This window comes from Camponotus vicinus, unplaced genomic scaffold (assembly GCF_025532165.1).
Source record: "Camponotus vicinus isolate PSW18456_S1 unplaced genomic scaffold, iyCamVici1.0 SCAF_6, whole genome shotgun sequence".
Taxonomy (NCBI): Eukaryota; Metazoa; Arthropoda; class Insecta; order Hymenoptera; family Formicidae; genus Camponotus; species Camponotus vicinus.
In genome coordinates, this window is record NW_028141978.1 from 2,836,584 (window position 1) to 2,858,943 (window position 22,360).

Sequence of the window (22,360 nt, forward strand, 5' to 3'; positions counted from 1 at the left end):
GATGAGCCTAATTCTCTTCGATGAGAAATAAAATTCTTCATGACCACGTTACAAAAGAAAAGACGTACATTGCTTCTGTTTATGGTGTGCGCTTATCGTAGATATTTTCGAAAGAGTATAAAAAAATTTAACATTTTGTGTGAAGTCTGATAATTTCAGTAAAAATGTAGAAAGTAAGTCCTAGTTAATTTAAAATCAACTCTTTGTTTCTCTTTCGCAGAAAATGCACAACTACCAGCTCAGCGAGTCTAATCACCTCAGGGTGTCATTCTCCAAGAGCAACATCTAACAAGAATCGCCACCGCACGAGCAGCAGTGGTACCAGCCCTACGCCCTAGTTCCCCTTTGGTCACCCGCCTCGGTCTACGACTGATGGTCTCGCAGTTGGATCCGCATAGTGCTCGTCCGTTCCTGCAACGCTGTTATCGGCCGGCTGTATTGCACGCGAAACCCACACGGGACTGCATTGCGCATTTGAACTCCGGAGCAGCATAATCGGACAGGTGCTGCCTCGTCCGAGCGAGTTTAGGGTGCTCTCGAGACCTTGCTCTCTGTTGTTGGGACATCTTTATGGCACAAACGTGTTTCCGCATCCGGTCAATTCTGTCGATACGAAGGTTGCTAGGGTGTTTCGAAATGTACCAGGGCTGCAAGCGCTGAAGCTAAATAACGAAGAGACGAAATTGCGACGGCCTTCTCGAAGGTAGTTTCCGGTGCTGGCTTTCGAACGCGTTAACGCGACGATTTCGTAATTTTAGAAACAGATGAGATGATTTTTAATGATGAGAAATGGTGAAGATAAAGAGAAAGAAAGACAAATCGCGATCAATCATTCTCTCTTGTGAAAGCCAGGACCGTTATGCGAAGAGGAAAACACAAAAAAGAGAGAGAGAGGCAACTGAGATGAAGAGTCTGGCAGCCGCGCGCTCCTATTTAATTCTAATTTCTCTTCCCTCTCTTATGCTTTCTCTTAAAAGAAATCACGCATAAGAGAGGGAAGACAAATTAGGATTAAACAGGAGTGAGGAAGCGACATAGTTTGACGGACAGAATTCCTCGACTCTTATACAGAGTTTACGTTAGGGAAGATAAGATATATATTATTGTATGTAAAATTCACAATTGTGCGGCCCGGACCGCTACTCTAATTATCATTAAGGATTTTTCAAAATTGCGTGGACACAAAGGGCGACCGTCTCGCGACAAGCGAACACGCGCGCGTTCGCGCGACGGCTTCCGTATATATCGCAGGGTTTTCAGAAAGTAGGTCTCCAATCGTCGATATATTGGTTCGATGAGCGGACACGAGAAAGAATAGAGGAGAGAGTAAGAAAAGAAAAATAATAGGTATATCCGACTATCATGTCGCGCGATCTCGTCGTGCGATCACGCGCGTGACGCGGCGGCCAGCAAATCAAGTAGCGTTTCCCCGCGAGACAATCTTTATTCTTCGGACGACCAAACAAATCGCGCGACCGTACTTCCTCGTGGCTTCCGTTCCGTTCGAGAGCAAGACAATATGATCGATGACGCTACGAACAGTATCGAGTACGACGGAAACTGCGTATTTCGATCGATCGAGCGTCTAAGTAAAGAAAATGGCCAATGTTACGTTGGGACCTTTTACATGCTTTCACGAGGTACTCTACTACTCCGCCAATAAATCGATCGTCTTCGTCGACTTTGCGTCACGAGATTATTAAATAGCAATGTGGAGAGGAGACGGAGAGAGAGGATAGCTGGAAGCGCCAAATTGGTCCCCCTTCAAAATTCTTGCGGATTTGCTCCAACAATGATGATGTTTATCGACACAATTGATCAATCCGTTCGTGAATACAAAGCAATTGTTTAAAGTCACTACGTGCTGAGAGCTATTCTTCATTCGGAGGACTCCGAACGCATCATCGGCTCCCTCGACCTACCTACGTTTTATGCTTCTTCGAGGGCGAGTCTCTCGCTCTCGAGGGTACCTCCAGTATTCTCGACTATCCGGCGGAGTCGAACGCTTCTTAGAAGAGATCGAGCGGAGCCCGATCGCTCGATGAGTCCCCCCTGCTCTGGAATCCACGCGGCGCGACCGCGTACATCGTCGCATAGTCGTCGCAAGTGGCATTTTTATAATTTGTACGTTTCAGTTTGAAATAAGTATTATCGCACGCGCGCACACACTTACATACAGCATACAAACACACATACATGATTTGCCTCTTATGAGACCGTACAATTATGCATTAAACATACAACATACATACACACATATACAATCATGTACGCGCCGCGCGCGAGATAAATGTTATCGACCGCCCTCTAATTTATGTATGCAACACAAACACAGCGTATAAATAGTAAATATGCGCAGATTTCTTAGTTATGGTAGATGCTTAGGCATGTGTTAGGATCTTAATCGTATAGTAAGCGACTAGATAAGTAATTGACTAGGAGAGGAAGGAGTGAACCGTTGAACATATCGCTAATTAAAAGATTTGCGGAGCGCGCGCGGGGAATTGGTACTATTTGTAGCAGATCGGCGGGTACGGCTCGGGACGCCTCGAGGATGATTCGCGACCATAGACAATATCCACGCGAAGGGAGAGCAAGTGGGGTCTCTCTCTTTATGCGAAGGATAGGTCTATTGCGCGACGAATCTCGATTCATATCCCATTGAGAGTTCCTGATATCGAAGCATTCCTTGAGTAAATCGACGGTTGTGAGAGGATGTGCGCCGTGAAAGTAAGCGAATATCTTCAAGAAGTATCAAAGTATGTGTGGAATTTACGCGAGGGGTAATACTCGAGGAGGCAAATCATTTTCCGATTACGCGAATATGTTTGCATCGTTGGTTTCTTGTACGATGGACAACATAGATGCACACATACACACATAGATACAAGAGGAAAACAAAAGGTAACAAGTTAGAATTGTAGAATTGTATTTACAGGGATTTCGTAGAGGCGTGCAAAGCCGTAGAAACCGATCGGTTAACTCCTCGAGGAGCTTAAAAAGTGTTCTTGCCGAGAAGTCGTGCGAGGTGGAGTTTCGCTAGAGATCCTCGATCTTGTTTCTATCAAAGATCGAGAATCGCACCAAAAGGAACATACCGCGCGCGCATCCCGGTGAAGCTCGTGGATTTTTGTCTAATCGACGTTTTGTTGAAGTCAATTAAATTTTACTGATATAACTAATAACTGAACGTAGAGAGAAGTAGAGAGAGAGAAAGCGAAAGAGAGCGTGTTGGAAGAGGATTGTGCGGAGGAATAACTGAGTGAGAGAGAAAGGACGAGAATAAAAGAGAGCATGTGAAAGAGACAGAGGGAAAGTGAATGAGTGAGTGAGTGAGTGAGTGAGAAAGAAAGAAAGGGTAAAGGTAAGAAAGGGGCGTATTCACGAAAGTGTAGTATCGTACAACTTTGAGACGGCTAAAATTATATGGAGGGACGGGAAGGGGTTTTCAAGCCTAAACGCGCAAACAAACCCGTACATGGCAGGGAAGTGACGTAACTGTGAAAACAAAGCGAATGCCGGCCCGGGCATAGTGTGCTGTTTGTGTGCCAAAGTAGGCTTAACCGTTTTAATCTCTAGAACGGGGATCTCTTAGTGAGCTGTGCGAACGGGATATCCTTGTTCGATCGTCGCGAGCACCGATTCCCAGGGCTTTCCCCCCTAATATACGCGTGTATAACGTTTCCCTGGGATCGGCGTCTCACCGATCGAGAAGTACCGACCAATCAGAGCTAGTTGTTTAGAGACGTAGCGAGTAGCCGGCATGAGCGAAGGGGCCAGTCTTTGCATCTATGATCTGTATCTTTTTCGGACCTCTGATACTACGCTATTTACTTGGACTGCATTTATACATTCTTAACCGGACGCATGTTCCGAGTACACTTATCGCACGAGGGGCATTCACGCGAGAACCTACACACGTATACCTCAAGTTATAACTCAATCTACATGATCATCTATACAGACGCACACACAGATTCCAGCGGATATAGTTTATACTTCGCCGGATGGGCTATACCTTATTTATATTTTATATTTTATTGTACATCGACCTAGAGACATTTGAGAATTGTATTTGGTTTTACAGTAATTTGACTTTGTTTCATTTATTTTATTCAAATCATTTTGCATGCAGTTTTTTAAAGCGATATTTGTAGCGCTAACGTTTATGTCTTTTCGATGGGAGAGAAGGAAAAGAGGGAGAGAAAAGAAGAGACCGTGCAGGAATTTTTGTGAAAAAAAAAAATCATACTTTCGGCACGACATTGTCTAAACTGTACCTGAACAACGCTCGTACAGGGCGTTTACTTTCGACCTCGAGTTCTTGTATTCCTTTCCGCGAGTTGCAACGTCGAGCACCCAATACTCGCACCAAGTTGCCGATTACACATATGCCGATCATTCGTTTCTTAGCACATTCCTGTGGACGCGCATGACGTGCGTCCACTCACACGGAATCACATGATACACACACGCACACAATATCTATGTGTACGCATCCAGTGTTTCCCTTTTTTTCCTTTTAACCGATGTAAAATCCAAATGTTTCTTTTTGTTGCGAAAAAACGCCAATCCACCACGCTAATGGTGACAATCAGCTCTTTTGCTCGCAAGAGGGAGGAATCGCGTCGCGAGATTCTTCCCGTTATTGCCAAAGTTTCGCGAACTTCGTTCCTTCGTAAGGGACTATTATTAGTAGAATTACCGGAAACGGGGCAGCTATATACGGAGCTGTATATCTCTACAGGGTGCCCGACGTTAGAAATCGCACAACTGTTCGGTTGATTCGTCCACCGAACGCGTACGATACGCGGCCTTCCTTCTTTCGGCTCGAACGGTCCTCGCGTGATAGGCGCAAAAGCAAGAGAAAAGAAAAAGAGGCGGCACCCTGTAGATAGATCGACTATATCACTAGCTAGGTTGAGGGGGGCCGAGGTGAGGGTTGGAGTAGCCAGCACTCGCTACATGGTGTCGTAGATTATTCAGACTCCGAAGTTTCCGCAGACTTTGTCGCGCGAGGAGAGTGATTCGGAATCCGAGGGATCGTGAGTGATTTTCCGATCGAGTATGATGCCCCGCGCGAATCGACGGGAGTGCCATGAAAATTTTCGTTACGAAAAAATTGATTGATGAACGGATAACCATCTCATTGAGCGAAGATGTACGTTCGACTAGAGTGGTGCGACTTAGCTATGTTAACGATGAGCAGTGGTCTCTCCCTCTTATCGAATCTTGCGTATCGTCTATCGCTCGATTCATCGACTCCGGTGGACGGAAAGGATCACAAAGGTGACGCGGGTGAGATATCGCACTCTGACCAAGGAAATTCGGGGTCTGGTAGAGAGCCACGCGTAGTAGACGAAGCTTAGCAGAGGGTATACATAAACTCTATATATGTATATATATACGCGAGCATACATAAGCAGATATAGACACGCTCCGCGAGTCGCACATACACACATACACGCATAATTTACACAGGCGCATACACATATTCACACGACTTGTATCTACTATATATTTGATATATCGCATTGTAACAGGTGTGTCCAAAATGCAACGGCTGCATCCCGATAATCTATATTTTATTAATAAGGGATAAGTCTATATTATTATATTATAGAGTTACTAACGTGTTACACAAATTATCACATAAATTAGAGATGGAATGAAATGAGATTAATCTATATAAATATATTGTATAATGTGTGCAGCGGAGGGGAAAATTCAAAAGAGACCACACATAGGGCGAATTGGGAGCATGTAATACACACACACACATACATACACACACACGTAACGCGATCGGACGGAGGCGCGCGAGGTGTATAAGATATATGACGAGTTTTAAATGACTATATCTGTGCTATATCGTAAATATATCGTAAATATATCGTTGAAATTCAGGAAATATGGTCTGCTTGCCTAATCGGGGCCTTAGGCGTCGTTCACACCGAAAGAGAAAGAACAAATTTAAGAACACGCGAGATATGCATCGTTGTCGGCTCGCGAATCGACGCAGTCTCTTCCGTTGTTCTTTTTTATTAAAAATTTTTTTCATATTAAGACGCCGAGAAAAGGAGACGCGAATCAGCTATGACACTGTTGTCACGAACAATTTCTTTCTTTGATATCGAGAAAATGATTGGGATGACATGATTACATTTAGATGACTGGCAGTAAGAAAACACACACCTACACATTTCAACATTTATACACATGCGCGTGAATATAGGGAGGGACGCAGCTCGAAAATAAAATAAGTATACTTTAGTTTATTGCGAGAGGAGAGAAGCATTAAAAAGACATAAAAGTGCGAATAGTGACAGAGATCTTCGGAATAGAGCATCAACCATAAGAGAGTCGGTTGTAATCGATGGATATTCTATAGAAAAGATTGAAAAATCTCGAGATAGCTCCAGCAGAGATCGTCCACATTAAATGTAATAAAATAATTATATATTATTAGATAACATAATTTTAAAAAATCCTTGAATGAATTGAAACGTAACAAAATTTAAAGATTATTCACTTTCATATTAAAAAAAAAACACTAATAGAATCATTAATATTTTTCTTGAAGAAATTTAGTAAAGCTATTAATTCTTAAATTTGAATATTTTCAATTGCATTCATCAAAGAAACAGTACTTAAGAAAGAGTAATTACAACATTTATTTTTTTTTTGTTATTTCATGATCGATTTTTATTATCTCGATCTCTTCAGTTACGAAGGAAATCAAAGTGCAAGTTTTCTTCTACATGTCAAGAAATGTCCGGATTATCGTATACTTATTGATTGAGCGGCTCGATTATTTTCTTATCTACTCTTATTCCTATAAAAATCGCGATAATTTAAATTGTCAGAATAAAATTCACGATGGACACGATAAGATTCATATGGATGAGTGCTCTTCCGATGATCGACCGTCGTCGACTTTGTGATTTTCCGTGAAAGAGGGAGAAGAGGGATCAGTCCTTTAGCCCCGAATTATTGGTGAATTTTTACTTCAACCGTTTGAATGCTTTTCCTTTTCATGTCGAAAAGTGCCAGCCCATCGTCTCAACTGATTTTCAAATCGATTGACTTAAAATATTAAATGTTAGGTAATCGGAAGAACTGCGACGATTGTCGTAAGAAAATAGCACGATCGCGCTACTTGGCACTTTTCAAGCATATTGCTACAATAATCCGTGGCACTCAAATGATTAAGGGAAAATAGTGAAGAGAGAGATCTTGATAATATGGAGCCATCGGTGGGAATAGAATCGAGAGCTTATATCGCTATCGTAACACTGATATGGCCAAGTATCGGAAGAACAAACTTGTAGATAAACGTACAATTCAATAGAGCCTAATTTACGAGGTAAAAAAAACCAGCGAAAAGGAGAGAGGCCCCCTCCCCCTTTTTGAGATGAGACGATACCCTCGTGGTCGAGAATGTAGGACGTTTGTTCTTTTTTTTATTCGATTAGCGTACGAGAAACAATTAAATCATGAGTGATACACTACATGCATCTCTCATGATTTAACTGTTTCTTATACGCTAATCGTATATTATAAGTTGGTGAGAATTGTAGAAATTAATTACTAAGCAGTAGTCGTTAAGCTCGACGGGAAACGTTGTTCGAATAAGAAGAAAGGGGAGGAAAGAGAGGCACGCGATCTCTTCTGTAACAAGAGGTGCGTTCAGTGGCGTGAAAAAAAGAAAAAAACCAGTTAAGTAGTGTCTTAGAATTGTGTAGTAGCTCCTTTCTAATTAAGCCTCCAGACTAAGTAATGTGTATAGTTAAATGACAATCACTCGACTCTCTATATCGACAATTGACGAAGGGAATCTCCGAGCCGTGATAAGCTGCCTATGCACCGAACTACCCCTTTTCTTCGTGTTTCCTTCTTTTCCTCCCGATTCGGCCCATCCCTTTCAACCTTTTCGCAATCGAGACTTTCAATCATGGACTTTCTTTCTTCGAGAGACTTTCACTGAACTGGCGAACGTGTAGCGTTCCAATTCGCGAGCTTTGCAGCCAATAAATGTAAATAAGAAGATGGACCTAAAATATATGTCATTCGTCTCCGATTCGCGTCGTTATCGCGACTTGTTTATCCGAAAGTGTCTAGATCGATAAATAGATTGATGTTTCTCTTGCAAGTCGGTTATACATTAATTATTGAATGGACAGTTTTGTGTCTTCGAGATGTGCCCAAATTCATATTTTACCAATTGCCTCTTAATAATATAATGAGACTTATTTTATAAAAATTGCTAGCGCGAATAAAAAAGTATTTCAAATATAAATATATGTTTCTTGTTTCACAAAATCACGAAGCTTATATAGAGTAGCATTTGTAATATTTTTCTCACCATTTTTGGCGTTCAAATTTCATAAAAAATCTCAGGTTTGTACATATGCTATTTCTTCGATATCGCTTCTAGCGCCTTATCGGCAAAATCTTGCCAGCTATTTTTTCGCCTGTTCGCAAAAACTTCCAAGTCGATCAAGTGTCAGCTCTGCCTTTCAACTCTCGAACTTTCCAAATTCCGTGCCCAGGAAGATCCTTGGTTTTCTGCATGTACCTTCCTTCTTTCCCTTGTCTCACAGTCGTTCTTCGATCCGATCGACAGCTGATGACATGACAAATCCGCGCGTCATATCAAACTCGCAGGCATCTTTCACTCTTGAAAAAAAAAACAATAGAACCGATAAATCGAAATTATACGCGGAATCGCGTCATCGGGATATCGATCGATCGGCGAGGCACGCTTTAAAAACTGATCAATCTTCGAAAGATATATGTGAGAGAGAAAACCAATCATGGGCCAGGAATTGCGTTGCAAGTCACAATCAGCTCGTCTCCGGCAAAGCAAACAATTTTCTTTCGACGAGAACCATTGTCAGAGCGGGCGTTTTACGGTTAAGCTCTTTCTTAGTAAGTTCAATTAGGGATTAGTCTATCGATAGGGAGACGGAGATCGCGAGTGATTCTTTTCGTTCGTTGCGCTTGCACATCCGCGATGCGAATAGCGAGGTGCGGAGAAGCGCGTTAATAAGTAGGAGGGGAAAAAAAGACGTAATTAAGAGGAAAAATCAGGGACAAGCATTAAAGAAAAGAGGAGGAGTAAAAGGGAGAAGAGATTCTCAGATCGTCGAGAAAAAAGAAAAAAAAAAGATCGGCGAGACGATCTTTCTATTATCGATCAGCATTTACGCGAGAGACGCGCGCACATCCACACGTTCGCATTTATCACGTACACGTGCACAATATATATTTATACAAAATACACATACGTACACAGACATATACACGAGGATTTGTGACACGTGTGAACACGTACGATTGACGATCTTCCACGTGCCTTCTTTGGCGCGACACGCTTTACACACGTAAAAAAGGAAATCACACACACGTACAATATACGCCGACGCGATATTATTAACATTATCGCCCACGACCTTTTTATAGCTCGACTCTTGGACCCTGCTCCCCGTTTATTTTTTTTCTCGAATTTCCATTGACAGATCTGGAGGCGCTTTTCGATCTCCACAACGATCATCGATGCGTCGATCGGATGCAGACTTCCTCGAATCTTTTTCTTAATTTTCCGTTAAGGACAGGGTAACATCCTATCCTTTTTTTTGGGTATTTATTCTTAATTTTAATCGGAAACGTGTGTTAGATGCTATCGTATTTTTATATAAATTAGTGATATATACTATTCTTCGAATCTCATTGCACGTATTAACAGTACTCTTATGTTCTACATTATATGCACATGTTCTTAATATAAAAAAAAATATATATATATATATTATATATATTATATATTATATATTATATATATATATATATATATATATATATATATATATATATATATATATATAATATGTCAATAATATATATAATTTCTTAATATAATTTATATATATATATATATATATATATATATATATACACATATATATATCAAAAAATATTTAAAATCTTAAGAATCTATCATACATGTCATGCCAGCGGTTCGATTACACATCTTCCAGGTCTGTCTACATTAACGTCTTACGAGTATCCCGTTCCCCGACTTTGACATTATCGGTATTATCATCGTTCACTACTTCTTCCCACTATGAAATTATCGATTCTATTTTTTTTGCGTTACTCTGCGCTTCTTATCTTTTACTCTTTTAATCTTACTTTTATACCTTTTAATCGTCGCCGGTTGCTATTATCATCGCCACTGCGATTGTTATTGTTATTTTAGCGCTAATTACTATTAATTAATCTACTCTTAATGTAATTATCTTATTCTTACGTTTAATGAATTTCCTCTTTCTTCTTTTTTTTATCTTAGAATTAACGAAGCATTTGATTATGTGCCGAGAGGGAGACTGTTCTTCGCTAGAAATACTTTTTAGGTCGTATAATTCTATGTAATCATCCCAATTTTAGTTTCTTCAGATTGTCACTCTTTCAGCAATATATCGCTATTTTTCCCTCTATCATTATTACTACTATCACTCTACTACTCATCACCATTACTACTCTCATCATTATATTCGCTCTATTCATCACTTTCCACTGTAACTCTTACTCTTTCCGCTTCGCATCTTTTGTGCCTCTATTAGAAAATTAGAAAACGGTCCGCATTGCTCGCCTATTAATTTTATTCAATTGACATAAGACTAAATTACAAGATTAATAAAATTAAAGAAACATAAATAGGACATATTTAATATTTTTACGTTATTCGACATTAATAGCAATGGGGATCGCATATAAATCTGCGTTTAGTCTCTATCTCATAACTATGTTGTATCTTTTCATTCTATCTGTCTATCTATCTATCTCTCCCTCTTTCTCTGTCTGTCTCTCTCTCTTTTCATCTACATATATTTCTCTCTATTTCTCTTAATCTTTCTCACATACTCTCTCTCTCTCTCTATGCATATATTATTATTATTATATATATATACACACATCGATAAGTTTTATATAATACTATACTCCTATTCTTATCATTACTATATTATTCTATTGTATTACTCTACTATTATGAGTGCTGCTGTTGCCGCTCCGCGACCAATGTTTGCTCTTGATATAACTAAATGCGTTTTGCGGCTCATAAGTAACTGTCGTATGTCCTTGCCTGTTCTTTACTTATCTCGTTTTAACGAAGCGACGACTTTAAACCGAAATTATCATCTATCCCTTTATTTCCCCCCCCCCCTCCCCTCTGCCTCCTGCATCCATTTACATAGTGTTGCGAATTTCTATCGTTTCTTCTATCATATTATCTCCCACATGTTTATTTCTTTTTGCATTCCTCCCCCCTTCCCCCGCCCATCTTATCCCCGATATCACCGAGTGTCGAAGCGAGAATAAAAAGACTTCGCGAGCGAGCGGAACGAAAGTACATATACATATAATTAATCCGATTTGTCAAGAAAAACGATTGAAAGAAAAAAAATAAACCTATCCGTTTTTTGTGTTCTTTCTGTGTATCTCCGGCCACTTACACCTTCTTCCCTTCTTTTCCCTGAACTATTTTTCGCGTCGCGCGATTTTGGGGATGGGAGGGGGCGACTTAACGAGCTTCGAGCTGATTTATTCAGAATGCGATTTATTTTTTACCCTCGAAGGGGTGATATATCCCTATATTATTATTATCATTTTATATATATATATATATATATATATATATATATATTATATACACATTAAGGGGAAACGCTTTATGTCGCCCCCTTACGCACTTCCTCATACTCCCCGCTCCATGATCCCCGTTCTATTTTATTTTTTCTTTTCCTTATTTTACTATAGTACTTTTTCGCTCGAGAAAACACCGCGTTGATGTGGATCGAAAAAAACAGCGAATCTAGAGCGATGATCCATGTACACGCGGCGATCCTTACGATTTACGCAGGAAAAAAAGGTGATTGAACTTAATATTTTGTACTTTTCGACGCGTCCGAAATATATTTGCTATCAGAAAAATATAAAAGATGCGCATAATTAACTAATTGTGATTGTCCGATTTTTTATCTTTGCAGTATCGAAGTAAATTTTTAAAACGAGATTTTGAAAGTTAAAATATATTTTTTTTAAATGTATAAATGGTTGTTTGTCTAAATTATTTTTAACGAGAGATTTGATTTATTAATTAATTTTGTTGATATCTTTCGTACAATTTGAACAATTTAATAATTCTCGCATATCTCTTACATATTCAGAAAAATATAAAAATGATCTCGATTAAGGATTTATCCTCTTTTCTTAATTATGGGCTTCTTTTAAAAAAACTGCTACGATATTGTATCTTGAACATACAAGATACCCTCGGCGCGTTTGAAGATCAAGAAGCGGAAATCCGTTTGAAAGGGAGGAGAATTTTCTTGCGCACAAGAGCTCGCCAAAAACAATCATTAGGAATTGTGCCTAGATGTTTAAAACACTGTATTCTATGGGATCAACGTCATTACCTTTTTAAAGAAACCAAGAATGTACGAAGAGTGATGAGAAAGAGAGAGAGAGAGAGAGAGAAAGTAAAAAAAAAAATAAAAGGAAGCAAGTGGCGTTTAATATGGTATTAGAGAAAGAGAAAGCGGATCGCGTGTCGATCTACAAAGTAATTTATATGTGCGTTGGTGGTGTCTCCGCCGCGATGTCGATCGATCAAGTCGAGATTGCGAGCGCGATCGGAATTGTGCAATTGATGCAATTGTTTTGCTCAGGTTGCACAAAATTTTGCCCACAGGTATATATATATATATAAAAACACATATATACACACATACACTTCCGATACGCTAGAGATCACTCTCGATGTCCATCCATGATTATTTTCGCAGTGGATTTTAGTAAACATATATATCGAATTAAATCGTTATTTATTCTTAATATTTAAATTAAAGGAAAAGTATTAAAGCGATTAGTTATAGCGATTAACGGTTTAAGGAAGATCGAGCAAATATATTAAGATTCCTGTTTGACAAAAGATTGTTCAACACGTTGTTGCAAAATATATATATAAATAAGATATATTTATCAAATAAAGGATGCATATCTCGTTGAAGGAATTATATTTTGCGCAAATTGAGAAATTAAACGCTCTCCCTTTCTCTTTCTCTCCACCGGATGGACGTCGCGTTTATCTCTGACGAGCTTGACCATTACCGTACTAACGTTTTGTATTGTCGACAAGCTGCATAACTAAGTCTAGTGGCACTCTATAATTTCATATTCCATATTATCATGTTCTACTTGTACCTCTAGCGTTCTGTATATCTATGTAGCTCTACATCTGTCTGTATACTATATACATGCTATATATATACACTCTTATCTCTCAATGTATATATATGTACTGTACCCTATATCCTTCTTTCTACCATCTCTCTGAGACTCTCGATCTAATTACGCGCTTTTTTTCACATATCGATTCATTAGAAAAGAAATACCTCAGGTTACTGTGATATTTGCAATCGCGATCTTTGCATTCAGAATTGTAACAATAACGTTTAGCATTAGTATTACGGCTTCAGTCTTTCTGTGAAATTCCATTCGATAATTTTCTCTTTGTTTTAATATCGAATGGCATTTTATTTATTTTTTTTACTATCGTAGTTATATAAAAGTTTTCTCAAATAAATGTCGAAAACAAAAGTTTAGCAAAATAGATTTAATTTTTTGGAACAATTTTTTTGGAAAGATTTCCTCGAAAGAGATCGAAGTTTCATTTTTGTTATCGAATTTTATATATACATATTCATTTCTTTTTACTTTAATTTCTTTTCTTCCCGATGACTTTTCTTCCAGCTCAAAAACTGATCATCGAACTATCGCTATGCTACTGCCTGTCGTCGTGTCCCCCCCTTCGCCATCTACTTCGAACGGCCTGCTATTATACAACAACTACTACTACTATTACTATTATTATTACTACTGTTATTGTAATTCTATTATCACTACTACTGTCACTGGAAACTTTTCAGCACATAAACACTCATTGAGGCACTACTATGTCGCTATTGGCTCGATGGCAATATCATTATACAATAAACTTTTCACATCAATTGTGATCAAGCTACTTTGCGTTGTTTATGTAAAAAAAGCAGAAAAAATGCAATTTATAATTTTTTCTGTGATAATTTGATCTTTTATTATATAAACTTAATCTTTATTATATATTTTTTTAATTTATGACATATTTTCTCCAAGTCTTTTTATATTGCATAAATATATTTTTATCGAACGGTTTAAAATGGAAAATAAATCAACATCATGTACGTCGAATCAAGAACGACATGTAAAAAGTGCCGCTGTAGTTTCCGACTGCTGGACGAAATCTTTCTTCTGCATGATGCTGTTCTCTGTACATCATTGTGCTACACAAGATACACAGACATTCACACAAGCAGTACATTTGGAATGCATTTCCGAAACGTATAAGCTCAACGTCCGCAGCATCTTCGATTTTATTGAGACGAAAGTATAAATGACGGTCTATAGTCGATCAATCGATTGCCTCCTCAAAATCATCGTATACGTATGCGAAGGTTTCGTGTAGAGTTAAGCGTAGGCGAACGGATTTTCAGATTATGCGCTTTATCCACGACAGGAAACGAACGTGACAAACGGAAAACAAGCTCGGGGAAATTCGCGAGATATCCGAGCGTTTTTCGGCGATGTCATTAGTCGACGTTTAAAATTCGCACCGGGGAAGCATTGGTCACACAGTACGTTAATAGAAGATAAATTATGTAGAGCACGATAGTGCGCGATTTATCGCGAGATATATATATATATATATATATATATACATATACATATATAGTGTGTGTATAAAGTCCCCTATATTTCAGTGTTCCGAAATTAGTAGAGAAAGAGAGCGATGATGGACATTAATGATTAGGTCAAATTGACGTAGTTTCTAAAATATATAAATATAAGCAAACTAATCTGTTCTTTGTTTCACGTCTGATGGGGAAAGTCGAAGATCTCATTCTTTCGTGAGGAACAGTGTATCTCGAATCGAGTCTCTTGTGGCGTATCGATAAATTCATTTCTAATTCATTCAAGAAGAAGAAACTGTGACTATTAAGATATGTGACAGTTTAAGAATATTTTACAACATTCCATTTTATTACATCATACAGTTACGCCTAAATAAAGAGAATAGTGTTATAAGTTATAAAAACTAAATACTTCAAGAAAAAAAATAACAAAGAGAGAGAGACAAGAATAATAAGCGTACATTCCTTATTTATATTTCTCGATGTTAATAGAAGAAAAATAATTAATAATAATTAATGTTTCACGAAAATAAATAATAATCGCACGCTTTTGTACTTAATACTTAAACTTCGACTGTGATAAAAATCAAATGCAAAAGATAATTGTAAATTTTATTTTTTGAGTATCGATTAAAAATTTAGCGATACGCCGCAAATAATTCTGCAAGATGATACTAAAAGTCGCAAAGAAGATTCGAAAAGCATCGACTTTCTTCGATTTTCTGTAGGCTCTAGAAGTATTATAATGAACCGTTTATTATGACGATAAGATGACAAATCAAACTTGGTATTTTCTCTCTCAATTATTAGTATTTTAGAAACTTCATGCAGACATTCCTGCAGATATGGAACGGTATTAAAAAAAATATTCGCAATATGCAACAATATTTTTCCAAAGTGAAATACAACAGCTATTTTCATTGAATATCGCCGACAACAATAACGCGGTCGTAGCTCTTAATTATCGTCATTATTTATTGCGATTCATATTCATCTTTCTAAATTGGATTCAATGTTTCTTCGTGCGACAAGAAATTTTTCTCTTGAAAATTCTTTTTTTATTTTTTTTTATTTATCAAGCTCGTAGCTTGGCGAGTGAATCACACGCAGTGATAACGATTCACCTTTTTCCGGCGTGATCGTACTGTGTAATTGACGATGAAGAATTAAAATACGGGCGCGAAGATTTACGACAACATTATTTGAGGGAGTGTGTGTGTGAGAGAGAGAAAGAGAGAGAGAGAGAGTTTTTTTCGAATCGCCTGTAGGATGATTAAAAGTTTTTTAGAAACGAGTACGAAGTCAATTGTTCATATGATTAACGTGCAACAAAAAAAAAAACGATCGCGCCTTTCGACCATAGTCAATCGAAATCGTCGATACGTTGTAATTAAGTCAGGGCGAGAAAATCACTCGAGCTAATTTCATTCACACGCGTAAGCAGCGATGTGGACACTTAAATAAATAAATAAATATATGTATATATACATATATATATATATATATATATATATATATATATATATATATATATATGTATGTATGTATGTATATGTATATGTATACATATATACATATATATACACACACACGTACAGGTCATACTCGTAATATACATATATGCGGAGAGAGGGAGATTATAATAAATAGCAGAAATTATATAGAGAAAACATTAAGAATAATAAATTTTATCGTCGCCCAGGTAAGTCGGTAGTTTCGCGAGATGTATAGCAAGAAAAGTATAATAATTAAGAAAAAAAAGAGAGACTTATGTGGATATATATCCTCAACGGGCCGTGCGTTGCGCGTCGCTTTCTTCCATCCGGAAAATTCCGCAGGACCAGCCTCGAGAGATCGTTAACTGAGAATTCTCGAGAAACGGAAAGTATTACAAATCAAATTGCTGCATTTTTTATAAAATGAGAAAATACATGTAGGATTCAATCCATGCAGTCGATTTTTGCGAAAACCGATTGCGATCTTATTATGATGACGGATTTAATTCTCATAATCCGGATTCGACGCGCACGTCGCGGTCCGTGCATTTGATTTTTCGTTGATACTTAAGAGTATACCGCCCACTCACGTGAATTTTCCAAGACACGCCGTTAAATCGAGAGAAAGCGAACGATGCAGACGAGCGTGGTTCATCCGATCATTAACGAGGGACTATGTCGCGGACATTTTCTTTCCTTAACATACAACAGTTCCGTATACAAATAAAATAAGAAATATGTGACACCTCGCAATGGATGTCGAGAGAATTTAATACAAATTTAAATTGTAGTGAAATGGATAACTATAAATTAAAGAAGAAATTTTTTTCTCCTCGAATTCGTTCGTTCACGAGATTCTAAATGGAAAAAGTGAACGAAATGACTTTCTGTCAAGGGTACTTCCACTGTTGGGAGACATCAAGAAGTTGAGAATCAGTATATTAAGATGATTAAGGGAAATGGCACAGGTGATTGTTTCAAATCTCAATTAGAGAAATTGTAATTGTTTCAATACTGCTCACGCATAACTTTAAGTAAATATTTTATCTATTGCAAAAAAAAAGAAAAATATTCCGATTATTGCTATGTACAGTGATGAAAAAATATGTGAAATGAATCACGATAAAATGTTCATAGTAATTTATGCCTATTTTGTTTTCGGTATAATTTTTGCTCCAATTGATATATAAATCAACAAGTATAAAAGATCACTTTGAAAGCTGCACTGATTAATAACATTAGCTAGATTGCAAATTTTATTGACCTGTGCAACTTTCAAAGTTCACGAATATCGACGGAAATACAGCATAAGCAGCGTCCACAGGTACAAATATGTATCCGTCAAAAAAATAAACTAAATATACTTTGACATACACCTTCTAATTTAAATATGTATTGAACATGGCATTCACTGATGTAGCATATCGGAAGAGGAAAAAGGGGGCAAGGAAAATAGATAGAAACCGAGGAGATTGTGAACAGATAGTAAGTAAAAAAAAAAAAAAGAAAAGTATGCGCGCGACGAGGATCGGATGGTATTGATCATCCGAACTTCTCAAAGTCAATGCGTTTGACGTCTAGAACAAGTGTGTTATATATAAATATGAACATTATAAATATATATATTAAAATTTAGATTTATATATATATAAATATATATATGTAAAAGAGAATGTTATGTATAGAGAGAAACGGCAACAGGACGAGGCCTGTAGAGGCACAGAAAGAGAAAGAGGGAGAGAGAGATATCGATTATATTATTACAACTCTTTCTTGACACGAACGTTGCTATTAATATACTTTTATTGTATTATTATCGTTATATTATTATTGTCATTATAACTTTATTATTCTCTCGAGCGAGATCAAGTAGAATCGACAATCTTATAGCTGCCTGTCACTTTCGTTATCCGGATAAACATTGCGATTACGCCACCATCACGACAAGCGTGACAAGTGATTAACATGCGCGAGACGCGGATATAGTTGCAATATCGATCAGCTGTAATTAATTTCGAGTGTGCGCAGGATTCCTCTCGAGATTCGTCCTGTCGTGATGATGAATTATTACACGATCCACTTCGAGCTTAAATCGTCCATACAATGGCAGTCGCGTGGCTGTATGATTGTATGACTACAACAGTTCTTCTCGATGCAATTATCGAATAAATCGGATCAGTAAAAAAAACAAAATCTTCTGATTAACGCGTAGTCATCTGACATCTAGCAAGCCAGTTGCCGATGCATTGCGTTTTCAAATAAATATCCTTCGAGCATCTGCTTTACTCAGATTAATTTCAGTCAAAGTGATTCAGAATTCGAGATAAACTTTGAAGTGAAACTTTATTTTTCGATATTGTCTTGTCTGTGAAATTTTCTGAATGTAATTGAGATATTGGGAGTATGATTTGTTCTAACTGACACATATCGTGTATGCACAATCTAGAGTTACGTATTTGATGATTTTATCATCGAATCTTATATTAACTGTCAATTCTCCCTGATAGGTTCATTATTCGCGACTGTAAGAAGCTGCGATTTTTTTAAGGATTTTACTGTTTAGTATTTTTTTATCTCATTTATATATAACTTAGTATTACTTTACGCGCCAGTTTAAGTATTATAAGTATTTCCACTAGTGTGACAGGTGACGATGGCGGCGACGGCGACGATGATGCTGATTTTAATTATCTTTATCTTTAGTATCGATTATTATATACGCGTATATCATACTCCGTTGTGTATTGTCCGACAACATCCCGCATTATTTTGTAAAGAAGAATAAAAATATCTTGACACATAAAAAAATGTAAGAAAAAAAAGGCTCGATTTAATCTGTTTATTTCGTCTGAGATTTTATTCCAGATTTTTCGCTCCATGAAAATCGCCGCATCTCTCCCAAGATATGTATATATTCTGTCGTATTCACAGAATGTTGTAAACGACATAATGAAGGAACGGCGATTCGTATCTGATGAAACTCGAATGCGACGAACTCAGCGGAATTACACTCGATGGCGCAATCGTATTGACAACTGGTTCATTCGCTCGTTGCTTCTGTTGTTCCTTCTCCGGCGTTGCTGCTGCTTGATTGCCAGAAATTGCCGTGCTCTTCAAAATCGTCGCCGCTGGCGTGATCGCGCCGGAAGTGCCTGCGGAGAAAAGTCGACAATTATTTTCGACTCGCGATAATTCGATAACGACCTAGCATCACGCTTATAATTTACTACAATTTGCCAGCTCGATCTTGTTTTGATTGGCAAGATCAATTTATAAGATTATCAACGAGCGAGTTTGCGAACCGGTCGCGATCCGGTAAGGACGACCTCAGACCGAATTCTCCATTCTGGAAATACGACGACCTTCGAAAGAAGGGTGAAAAAATCGCTTGATAAAGAGGAAAGAATCTTAATTAAAGATATTACATATATATAGAAAATCTCGTGTTAAATTTTCAAATTAATCTAATCCTAATTATTCTGACCACGGGATAATCAAAATATTTATACAGCAAATCGAGTCAAACGATTACGTGAGAATCTGAATGTTTATCAAAAAATATAATTTACGGTAATCTAACATCTAGTACAAGCAGCAAAGGGAAAATTGAATAAGTAAATTATAATCCTAGACCTTGAATCGGTGTCTCTGGTATGGCGGAAGGCTCGATCTCGTGGCTTCCATGAGAGATGCGGAATATCGGCACTACGTTTCCGCCCGATGTTTGAGGTAACACGCGAGAGGAAATTAATGGAATCGCTGGGATGTTTGCACCATTGACAATTTCCCCCGTCACTCTTCCGGAGGATTCCTGTTGACCATTTTTAAAAATACCGATGAGGAATTTCGGGACGGAAATATTTCGTGAAATTTCGAAACACTGACAGAGACATTCCATTAGCTATCTCGTTCAAGAATTTACAAATTTTATATAAATAAACTGATTTTTTTCTATTAAATATTATCCAAAAATTTATAGAAAAATAAAGATTTGAGCTTTTTTCTAATTCAATGCTCAAATATATTTAAATAAGTATTTTAAAAGAAGAATTATGAGATTTTAAAAATTTGAATAAATAATTATTAATATTAGGGTGTGATTCGCGTAACAATATTATCGCTTTTACAAAAACTATTTTTTAGAAATTAGTAAGAATAATTTTTTTATAATTAATGTACTTCACGGATTTCCTGCGAGTTCTTGTCGCTCGCCTTATCGATGCCGCTTCTGGAAGCAACCGCTTGCAAACTCTCATCATTATTCTTTTCCTCGATTTTCTCCTCTTTGTCATTTTGGACTTTCTTGGTTTCTAATTGTTCTTGCGTTTTACTGAGATTCGCGTCACCTTGATTGCCCTCGGGCTTTCTTTCCTGCGCATCCTCCCGACTCTGAGCCTGTTCATTCCTTCGCGTCGCCAGTTCCAGGGCTTGAAGATGCGCCGTGCGCGCGGCCATCACTTCCGGCGTGTCCTGGACCGGAAGCGGTGCCTGCGGAAGATTCGTGGCGAACACCCGGAACCCGTTCTCGCCGTCGGCGACATATTGCGCGGTCTGGATCACACCGGTTTCGTCGACATAGCTGTAAGTGCCTCTGGTCGCGCCGTTGGACGTCCTGACCTCCGACCTGGCCGATCCTGGCGCGCTATAGCCGAAACTGTACTGGCCCAGGCTGTCCTGATAGCCAAGGAACACCGTCGGCTTGGCAAAGCCGGTGGCGATTAAGCAGTGAACAAGAAAAAGCTGAAAACGTATGTCAGATTAGTTTATGATTATAATTTATAGAGATTTGCATGACTAGTTCCATTGAAGTTTGTACGTTCCCTTCTTTATCGCAGACTTGTGGGAGGTTGCTTAGAATTATAGATTAATATTATCTGATGAATATCAGCGATTTACTTCAATAGTGGCATAAATCGAATCCTTGTCTGACATAAATTTGTTATGTCAAATTCCAACATTTATGGCTAGATCTTTAAAATAAAAATGTTTCTGTGCATTTTTAATTCCTCTCGTATGTATTAGATCATCACTGTATATTAATTATATAATAATCTAGCAATATAAATAAAATATAAAACATCCTAATATAAAAAGCTCCGTTGCTCTTATTAAACAGACTTATTAAACAGACTTTTCTAGTGAGATGAAACTTGCACGACACAAGGGAAGAGAAGCGAATCTCCTCCGCCAAGTAATTTATACCACGAACGATTTTTGTGTTAGAGATAATCCTGCAATCGTGAAACCCACGTAAGACCACCAACGCAACGCGGATCTCAAAAACGATCTATCTTCCCACATGCAAAATCGGCAGGAGACGAGCACTTACGAACGCGGTCTTCATGGCGGTCGTACACGTCGATTGTGTATCCTCGATTCCGACATGCAGCCAGGACACCTTTATATACGCGATAGCGTGCGACCAACCACGCCCTGAGGCGACGCATGATCCTCTTCCTTCTCTCGCGAAGAAAAATTCGTGAAGCCGACGAAGATCACGAACGCGGCGAAAACTGGTCGCGCGAGTGTCTTCGAGGTCGCGATCGCCGGAATCCGGCTTCGCGACAGAGAGATGCCTGGTTTCCATCAGGCGCCTTTTTTCCGAGCCAGGATCCGCCTCGCTCTATGTCTCGCTACCGTCAAGGTCGCGCGTAATCTTGCGATCGTTATCGCCCGGAAAGGGCAGGTACTGAGTTGAATCGTGAAAAGGAGGATTATTAGGGATGCTAATTTATCGCCTGTTTACATCCTCTCGATCGGTCGCTTAGGGGTGCGGAGTCTCCCGACTGGTTCGCGAGAATCGGTTAAGTCTACGGAGACTGCGAAATGAGATGCGGAATATTTTATTATCGTCTTGCTATTTGAGTTTTGTCGAGACGAGTCGAATAGTTCAGCTGTAAAATACATGCAGGAGATAAAATTTATTTTATATTCATTGTAAAGTAACAATTCTTTTACAATTCTTTACGCGATATAATAGTTTTGTGTAAATATACTTTCTGTTTTTGTAAATCTAACTTAACTAGAAAATAATTGTTCTATGAATAAGGGATAGATAAGTAGTCTATTCTT

The 22,360-nt window shown here is 38.1% G+C and overlaps 2 protein-coding genes across 22 annotated transcripts in view; one reads left to right on the top strand and one right to left on the bottom strand.

The window, feature by feature from the left end:
- Nucleotides 1–8,625, top strand: part of Heph (polypyrimidine tract-binding protein 1 heph) — a 364,683-nt gene extending 356,058 nt beyond the window's left edge. For all 21 annotated transcript variants that reach the window (XM_083103263.1, XM_083103264.1, XM_083103265.1 and 18 more), the window contains one exon: nt 221–8,625. In XM_083103263.1, the coding sequence (XP_082959389.1) occupies nt 221–289 (69 nt within the window). In that variant the 3' untranslated portion in view covers nt 290–8,625. The remainder of the gene's footprint in view (nt 1–220) is intronic.
- A 9,403-nt stretch (nt 8,626–18,028) lies between these two features.
- Nucleotides 18,029–21,833, bottom strand: LOC145972826 (uncharacterized). The gene is given in 5 exon segments (XM_083101812.1): nt 18,029–19,440; nt 19,922–20,099; nt 20,468–21,028; nt 21,618–21,640; nt 21,643–21,833. Coding segments are annotated over 5 exon segments (1,020 nt in total). The 5' UTR covers nt 21,674–21,833; the 3' UTR covers nt 18,029–19,213.
- Nucleotides 21,834–22,360: the final 527 nt, after the last annotated feature.